The following is a 9734-nucleotide window of genomic DNA, read 5'->3' as shown; positions in this document are numbered from 1 at the left end:
ATCTAAAAATATCTTCGATAAGAACCAGGGAATAAGTGTTCACCTCACCAGCGAGCATTCCCCCTCTGCGCAGGAATTAGATTACAGACTGAAAATATGCAGAAACACCCTTCCTCTCTAATCTGACGCGCTCAAAGTCTCAGAGTGCTCATCACTGAGTACAGGACGGGCTTTTGGTACAGTGCAAAAAGGCCAATGTAATACATCAACCTGTTTTCATTCCCATGGCGTCAAATCAAACCACACTGAAGGCACCCTTTAGCGTCTTTAGGAGACTCGTTGGGTTTTTAACTAACTCTAATACAAACTGCAGCAACACCTGGTTTAAACCAAAAGTCAGTGTTGTTAAAACATATTCATTCATTCATTCATTATCTGTAGACACCTATCCTGCTACAGGGTCACAGGGGGTGGAGCCTATCCAAGCTGACGTTGGGTGAGAGGCAGGAACACAGCCTTTTTAGACCTGGTGTGCGCGTACCGTGTGTTTGGGTGATCTGAACACTAGTGGACAGCTGAGACACATCACTGTTCACTCCTGAGCCTCTCATGTGTCTCCAGCCATCTCAGATTTTGTCACCACCCTGCAGTTATTACGTCACACTTTTGCTAGCTGCTCTGTAGCATGCTTGCTAGTCACATTAGCGGTTGTTTCAGAACAGCTGGAGATATCACTGGTGCACACTGGTTTCAAGGTGTACAGTGACATATAAGTTTATGCTTATCATACCGTTTATATTTGCTTAACTACGATATTGAAAAAAAAAAAAAAACAGACAGAGAATCTCCTCTTTGTTTTAGATATTGTCTAAGTCATCATAAAATGGACAGCTTATAGAGTGTTAGTGCATCACTCAAACTACCACCACGTCCTACACTGATGACACAGTCCTTGTCAGGGACGCATCAGGACACAGATATGTGGTCAGTGTGTCCCAGACCGTCTTGGTGGTCGTTCACAGGTTGTCCACTTGTGATGGGATCACCCAAAAAGCCTGTTAATACCAGGTCCAAACAGGCTCATAGAGACAGATGACCTTTTACTCTCATGTTCACACCTTCGGGCAATTTAAGGTCACAAAGTAACCTAACCTGCTTGTCTTTGGACTGTGGGAGGAAGTCGGAGAAAACCCACGCTGACGTGAAGAGAACATGCAAACTCCACACAGAAGGGCTCCAACCAGCCGACAGGTTTACACCCTGTCACTGTGAGGCGACAGTGCTAACCACTGCACCACTCTGCAAACTCTAACCTAAAGTTGGTTGCCGACTGTTTGACAACATTAATCATGTGTTGCAGCTGTGCGTCACACGGATACGTTAAAGGACGCTGTGTGATAAAGTGTCTGTATTTGACGACCTGGTTAAAAAAACAGGTTGAATATATCGTACCATTGTAGCAGCAGCATGTGCACATTTCTTTGTGCATTTAAATGTTCCTTTGTATCAATTCACTCGAATCAAACTTGGCGCCACGTGACCCAAAGACTGTTGATTAGTCTGTGTGTTACACTGCTGACCCCATGATGAATAAAAGCCATAACATCTCCAGAGACTGCAGCAGGGTTCCTACACCTTTTCACCTTCTACTCAGCTACCACACTTTGACTCTGAACTGCTTGTTTGGTTTGATATCACAAGTTATAATTGGTCATACGACCCCGACAACAACACAAGTTCTCTACTGACGGCTCAGCAAACACGTTTCAGACCTGTGTAGGAACCCTGACAAGAGGAAGACATGCATAGAACATGAGTGTGACTCACGGACGCAGAGCTAACAGTAGCAGAACTACTCATTGAAACAGAACATCTGATTCTCTGCAACATCACACGGCTGATACAAAGCCTGACACCTTTCATTAAAGGCTCTACTCATGTTTACCCGACCCTAACCAAACACTGAGTCTAGCTTTACCCACGGTATTTCATTTCCCCTCGTTCGACCCAAAAGATAAACACAGGAATGTTCACATTTAAACTAATGTAACGACAAATTCTTATTGTTGACCAAATGGTGAAATGTGTGATTCACACCTGGCTGCAGCGAGGCGAGGCTTCACTTCACTTCCTGTGTCTCACTGTTAACTAGCAGCATCATCATGAACAGAATACAGTGAAGTTTCTGCTGGACGTGTAACCTCAGTGAGTCAATGTGGGTCTTGAGGCCTCGGCCGTTTTATAACTACGACACTCTGCTGCAGAGACTGAACTCTGCTTTATTGCACTTTCATTAGATTCACTTTAGGAGTCTTAAAATAAAGCACTGGGATGGCGTTTAGCTATGTGATTAATGGCATCATTCATCAGTTGTCTGCAGCCAACAGGCTGTCCAATGTTTACAGCTCTATGGCCAAGCGCTCCCTCTGCTGCAGCGTGGCACGCAGACAAGATAACAGGTGGGCCACGGATTGGGTGACAACAGAGGAGGAGCGATTCTTGAGAAACCCCACCAGGGAGCCCACCAGAATCACACGGCTATCCATGCCTGTCCAGAAATAGAGGCATTAATTTGCCAACTGTGATAAACAGAAACACACAAGCTGTAGGAGTGTGCGCTTGGAAATTCCCTTCAATTGTGAAAGTCTCATAGCTGGCAGGCTTAGTGGCGTAATCACATCGGTTTAAATGTGGAGTCTCGTGTTGCGTTATGTTTCAGATTTGTCTGCAGTTGTGTGCAACTCTCATCTCTTGACAAACGTGTCTTAATTTGAATCAACACAAGCGACCACACTTTCATTTGATAAACATGATCCCTAACTCTCACAGCGAACTGTACAGTCAGTGGTGCTGCAGCAGGAAGAAAGGCAAACAGCCACGCCGTGACATAACGGGTTCTGATGGGTGATGTCACCGTTTAAAAGCTCATCTGCACTCAAGCTTTTTCTGCCACCAAATTAGGAAACAAAGTGACATAGTACGTAGATAATGAGCAGACTTTAAGCAGCAGCTCCTGCAGATGCTCGTGGTGTGAACACACATTGACCGTTCTATTGGAGTGTTCAGTGAATGACCCCTGTGCCCCCCCCCCCATCCCCCCACCCATCCCTCCCACAGCAGTTCCCTCAGAGTGAAGTAAGACAGATGGAGGCAGCGGACATAGAGACAGACTCTATCATGGATCAAACAGGTCGGGCTGTCCCTGCAGCTCCAGCTGACGGTTGAATAGCTCGATCTCCTTGTTGGCCTCGGTGAGGTACTCTGTGATGAACTCCTCCATGTCTGCAGTGACGATGATGTCAGGGAAACAACTGCACCATCACACAGCAGGAAATACAGACACAAGCAGACCTGCACGATGAAGATCACTGCTGTCTTTAGGACAAAAAGTCAAGTTTCTGTTACTGCTGTGCGGTATACTGGTTCACCTGGTATACTGTGATATTAATTTTACATATACCGTTATACCGCTGCAGAGCTGAGTCAGTTACTAGAGTGCGTCAGCAAACAGGACAGAGCGCCACAGTAATGAGACACTGTACTGAATGGGAGAGAGGAGCTCTATCAGCTGCACACCTTCTTACTGTCATACACAGTGAAACTGCCAGAATCTTTAAAAAACATGGTGCTACAAATGTCTGGTCAAACTGCCCACACTAGTCTCTATCTGCATCTGTCAGTGAAACAAACTGTGAATAACTTCTCAAACACAGCTTTATTTCAATGACCTGAGCTGACTCACATCGACTGTTTGCACATCAGGTACCTTACTGTTAAACAGCTGATTTAAATGTACTGGTTTCTTTTTGTAGCATTTAAAACATAAAAATATCCAGTCCTCCAAACCTGAGAGAAAACTTAGACGCAGTTGAGGTTCAACCACGATGAAAAGGATACTGGGATGGATGTTCCTTTTTTCTCCAAAGATGTCAACATACTGATAACCATTGTAGAAGTAGCCTGGTGGTAGAGGGTCCAAGTGTCGGGTCATCTACAGAAGAACACAGAATATGAGGTTCAGTGGAGGTTACTGAGTGAGAACACCACATCAATAACGGTCCGACCCAGCCCCAGCTCTCTCTGAAGATCGGGAAAATCTCCAAAGCAACAAGCAAACATCAGACCACCAAGACAACATGAGCAAATGTCTGCTGAGGCTTCTATAAAGCATCAAAGATTTCAGACTCTCTGCAGCATTTACTGACAATGAACTTTAAGGTAGCCTGTGGAGTTTTCTTGTAAACAAACACAGTTACGTTTACAGTCACTGTTTGTCATAAAGCATAGATGCATGTTTCCTCGAGGCCGAACAAGCATGCTGGATACATTTTATTCCACATGCTGGCAGAGTGAGTTTTTGGGAATATTCTGAAACAGAGGTGTCACATTAAACCCATATGGTTAATAAACTGTAATATTCAAAGTAAAAGATTTGTATCCTGTTAATAATACACATGATAATATTGTGTTAATAATCCAACACCTCTTAAATGATTTCCGTGTCTTTCCTTCCTCACTTTGTCTCCCTCCCCCAACGCCATCTGGTTTCCTTTTCACCGCCCATAAAAGGGTAAGTTCTTTATCTTTCAGTGTTTTTGTGTCCAAGTGACTAATGGGAAAAACATTTTTGAAACTGGTCCAATATGGAGTCAGACGGCTGCAGCCAGAGATGGCGAAACGGGCTGCAATGTAACCTCTCGGGTCATGTTCACACCGTCAGTGTCCGTCCACTAACAGTGCTTGTTTTGTCACTGACAGGCTCAGATTGTTATTCTAAGTGTATGACAACATTATGAAAGGATCCCTACAGAGATAGAGCTTTGTGTTAAAGAGTCAGATCATTTTTGTTTCACCAGAAACAGCCCTAAAATCACCGTCACCAAACCCACCAGACTACATTTAAATAAACAGTCATGTTAGTGTGTACAGAATCAGAATATCGTCACCGAATGTTGGAACAACGAACAGCTGAATGAAAGTTTTGTTTTGTTTCTGTCAACTTTGAATGAAATGTGTTTTACAATTATACAATCGTATTTATTTAAATAGAATCTAGTTACTCGGGGTTCTTACAGCAAAGGGAAAGTGGGATTTAAGACTTTTAAAGACTTCTTTAAAGCCACTCAGAATTAAATTTAAGACCAATTTTCCAGTAGCCACAATTGAAGGAAAAAATAAAATGAACCAACATCACCTGCTCAAAGTGAGCGAGAATTCTGCCCAAATATATCTTGTAACATAAAACTTATTGGTGATTTTAGTGTAAGAGGCATTTGGGTAAATTATTATTATCTTTTTTTAAGTTACTCATTATTTTGAGCTTTTAAAACACAATGTCAATAATAAAAAAAATCAGACTTTCCATGTCTTAGCTTACAAGTCTTTTTAAGACTTTGGAAAGATTGGTTTAAGACACTTTGATGCCAATTAAGGTTTTATTTTATTCTTTTTTATTTTTCCTTTAAAGACTTCTTAAGGATCTGCAGGAACGCTGGTTACTGGTTTAAGAAAATCATCTATCTCTGTTGGGATCCTTTGTCAGACAGCAGTGAACTCTTGGCGGTAATAATCATGTGGTGACAATCTGACATTGTGCCAGCCCTTTTTTGAAACCTGCATTGTTTACATCCACGTTTATGAGTCTTCCTCATCTCCATCTTCTGCTGACACACTGCTAAATTTCTCCCAGCAACTAAACATGAAACCAGCAGCAGGGACGTGCACATGTGCATTGCGTGCATGCTCGTAATTCAATATAGGAACAAACAAAGCAGGTGCTGGCTCATGAAAACAGTTGACAAAACTCCACAGCGCAGCTTTAATGCTGTTCTGTCCACACAAAGTTCCACCACATGTAAACAGAAAATTTAACCGTAGATAAAAACACACTCACGTGTATGTTCTTGATTTCTTGTGGTGAAAGGTTATTTTTAGTCTTCTTCGGCTTCTTTGTCTGCCTCTGGAAACACAAACACAGCCCTGTGGTTACACTGCTTACTTTCTTATACTCAGGCCTCCAACACATTTTTACCAATGAATGTTCAAAACTCTTCCTCTATATTTGACCCATGTCAATGACTTTGAATAGTAATAAATGGTCTGTATAATGATGCAGCTTTACATTGTTAAACACACACATTTCCCAGGCATTTGCGGATAAGCAGACTGCCAGTGATTCCTAACTTTACTCACTGGTTAGACATTGTGCCACTAACTGGCTGCATACGCCCACTGCCAACAGACCAGGCCGGCACATACAGGTACTTCACAAAAGGTCTCGGCCACGCCCCTTTATGGGGGCTACAAAACTGAAGATCATGTTGAAGCAGTTTGACATGTGTTTAGATTATGATTTAGACTCAGGGTGAGAGCCGTGGTTAATTGCAGGGTTCCTACACATTTGGAATTTCAAAATTCCATAGTTTTCCATACCCTAATTTCCGCTGCTTTTTTTTTTCAGAGAATATGCGACATCTGAGTAAATATATCAGTGTATCATATTTCACATCATATTTAATTAATTAAATTAATTATTCTTAACAGGCGATTGTAGCCAAGTACCATAATGGCATGCAAATAAAAACTCAGGTAAGTTCAATGTCTGGGCTGAGGCAAAAAGGTTGGGACTCTGGGTGCAAGCGATGCAGTAACGAGACGTCGGTGTTTTTTCCTTTCATGTGGCTCAGAGTCGCCTTCTCCCCCATGTTGGCGATGTCAAACGATTTCACACAAAGCTTGCATCTAGCTCTGTGTGTGAATTGGCAATCCTTGGCCAACCAGTGTTTAGATACGGTATTGTCAGGCCATCCATCCAAAAACTTGCATCTACCCATTGTGAACCACGTGAAACTCGTCTTCTTGTCGAAGGTGCGGTGTTGGAGTGAAACTTGATACGTGGGGGGCTGGAGGAGGGTCATGGGGCAGCGGACTGGACATACCACTTGTCAATCAGGTAAAAGGGGCGGTATGTTTTCTGAGACGTTTGCTCTCACACAAACTGTGCTTGGCCCGGCTTAAAATACGATCCGGACTGATGAAATTATTTTTGGAAATACCTAATTTTCTATTTTAGAAAACAGTATTTTAGAACAGTGGTAACAGTCTGGAAACATAAATATTTTTCCATACTTTATTTTTCATTTTCCATACTTTTTAATACCTGGAAATTGATCAAATTTATTTCCATACTTGCGTAGGAACCCTGTTAATTGGCTACACAACAGCTCTTCTGCATTTCCTGTTTCTCTTCCGATGTGACAGCTGAACAGGGATGACGTTTTTCTGTAGGCCGACCCTGAAGTTAGCGTCACTCTGGTTCCCTCGTCAAAAAAACCAACATTTTCATTGGATTTTGGATTATTGCAGAAAATAAAAGGACAAACAAACGTTTATGATACTTAGGGGTTTTGTTCAGCAAGATAATCTTCACACATGAACACCACTTCATGATTATTGAAGCCTAAATTCAATCACGTCACCGTCATAACGAGGCTGTGAAGTTGTGTTTGGCATGATGACGTTCTGTAGTCTCATGTAGCCACTTGTTAGCAACACAGAAAAGCTTCTAAAATCTCAGAGGGGGATTTACTGACGTGTTTTATGTGGTAGAACAAAAGGTGAAAGTCTCTTCAGCTTGGTGGAACCACAGACCTTATTTTAGACACCTAACTGAAATCACACTGACCCCAAGTCGAGGAAACAGGAAGTGCTGACATGCTAACTCATGTCTGGGTTTTAGGACTCATTCCTGACGTGCTCTATTCTTTCCTTTCAAAGGGGGCGTGGCCTTGGCGTCAACGCAGTGTTGGTCTGGTCTACGTGTCTCTCATGATGCTTCATTGGTCACTCAACGCAGCACTAGATTTGAATTTAGTGGCACTCAGAATGCATTTTGCCTCAGGTGTTTTGGGATTTTCATGAACATATTTTGAACAACAGCCAAACAATTTATATTCAAAACTTTTCCAAAACATTCTGTTCATTTCAAAACATATTCAGGACTTTCATGACCATGAGAACCTGTAAACAGTTTATACAGAGGATACACACAAGGCTCAGTGTGGACTGCCATCCAAAACAGTGAGGCTATTTAAATGTCTACCTGCTTGGCGCAGAGTCTGAGCCAGTCCTTCAGTCCGTCCTCAGTGAGGCCAACACCATCAAAGACCAGGAAGCAGGACGTGTTGGTCTCTTTGGGGCCCGGGGTCAAAGGGTCACTGCTCTGCACTGGGACGACGCTCAGGTTCCCTTTCACTGTGTTGTAGCTCACCTCCATCAGCTGGTCTGAGTCTGGAGGTGCCAGAGATGAAGCAGTTCACAGTTCACACCTTGTGTAACACCTGCTGCAGCGACATGCTGTTGGCGGGGTGTGAACGTTTTAACATCTATACAATCTCTCTGTTCCCAAAATGGCTCACAGAACTCACGTGTGGTAAAAAACAAGATCAAACATGTCAAATATGTTCTGACTTAATATAAAATATACTTAATAAATGCAAATAAAGTAAAATAAGTAAATATAAAGTGATGTAAATGATACTCTACCCTAAACACAGTGACACTGAGGGAATGTGAGTATTAGGATAAGGATGGTACGGTACAGTCTCCACATTCGCTCCATACTACTGTAACCTCCCAGCTCTCTACAAATATCTGCACACTCTCTGCACATCTCCTCACAGCACCTGCACTCGCTCCTCATGCAACAGCTCTACACAGGTCTTCAAATGAAAGAGTGAGAAAACTATGTGGAGGAAACCAAACTGTGGACTATGAGCTGAATTCTAAACACCAGACACCAGAGCAACAAGCGAGCAATATTCCTACCGTCAGGAGCTTCTCGCCTGCCTCGAGGGCAACCTTTGCTCTAATAATTCCCCAAACTGGGAAATGTAAATGCAGGTCAAATATTTACCAGGGAAGAAGTCACATTTGTTTAATAATGCTTCACAAAACCAAGATCTCTGGGACTCAAAATCTGATCTGAAAACACCAAACATTAGCAACACGGCAAAATAAAATGAAAACAAATCAACCCTACCAGAAAATCTGACTTTCCCCCAAACATTGTACACGTTTCCTCTGAAGGGGCTCGGCCTCAGCGATGACTTTAATGCTACAGAAAAATGAAATGAGTTTCAGCTGTTAGTGCTGTGAGACAAATGATCAGTTTCCTGAAAAGCAGACTTGGCAGCGAGATGTCAGAAGTGCATTGTTTGGAAATACAGATTGTTTCACAGCAACAGCAGACAATCACTTTGAGGCCTCACTTGTCTCCATATTTGGAGGGAAAGGCTGCTTATGTAATCATCGTGAAACCCTGCCAGCTCATATCTGGAACTTCTGTCATGTGCAAGAGTCAGAAACGGGGGAAGAATTCCTTTCTGTCTCACCTTTGCAGCGGGCGACAAACAGAGGCCTCTCCAGGGGCCGGCTAAAAGCCACGCGCTGCTGCGTGAAGACCAGAGAGCCAGAACCGGTGAAGAAGCGCCCTTTGCACCTGAAACACATGACACATGCACATTACACAAATGGTGAGAAAGTTAAGTCGAGAGCAAGCCAAATGTTTGTGCTACATTTTGTCTTTGGCTGCAGACTTGTTTACTCTACCAGCTGCTCACAGGAAAGAGGCCAGTGTGTGTGATTCGCTGGTAAAAGTGGAAGTGGATGATAAATCTGTAAACGTAGACACTGTCATCAGCAGGTATAAAAAAGATTCCTGTCCTGGTCCAAAGGTTAAGGACGTGTACGAAGCATCTTAAATGCACTCACGTACACGTACACAGGAAATAAAG

At 42.9% G+C, this 9734-nt stretch overlaps 1 protein-coding gene across 1 annotated transcript in view; it reads right to left on the bottom strand.

Moving 5' to 3' along the window:
* Positions 1–3060: 3060 nt before the first annotated feature.
* dnaaf9 (dynein axonemal assembly factor 9) overlaps positions 3061–9734 on the bottom strand; it is a 30248-nt gene continuing 23574 nt past the window's right edge. Inside the window, exons 32-37 of the mRNA XM_049596085.1 lie at positions 9333–9439; positions 8981–9055; positions 8042–8229; positions 5834–5899; positions 3838–3931; positions 3061–3222 (exon numbers count right to left, since the gene is read on the bottom strand). Coding sequence (XP_049452042.1) covers positions 3116–3222; positions 3838–3931; positions 5834–5899; positions 8042–8229; positions 8981–9055; positions 9333–9439 — 637 coding nt within the window. The 3' untranslated portion in view covers positions 3061–3115. The remainder of the gene's footprint in view (positions 3223–3837; positions 3932–5833; positions 5900–8041; positions 8230–8980; positions 9056–9332; positions 9440–9734) is intronic.

Source organism: Epinephelus fuscoguttatus, linkage group LG14 (assembly GCF_011397635.1).
Source record: "Epinephelus fuscoguttatus linkage group LG14, E.fuscoguttatus.final_Chr_v1".
Classification (NCBI taxonomy): Eukaryota; Metazoa; Chordata; class Actinopteri; order Perciformes; family Serranidae; genus Epinephelus; species Epinephelus fuscoguttatus.
The sequence above is the reverse complement of the archived record's forward strand: the minus strand, read 5'-3'. Positions and strand labels throughout refer to the sequence as shown.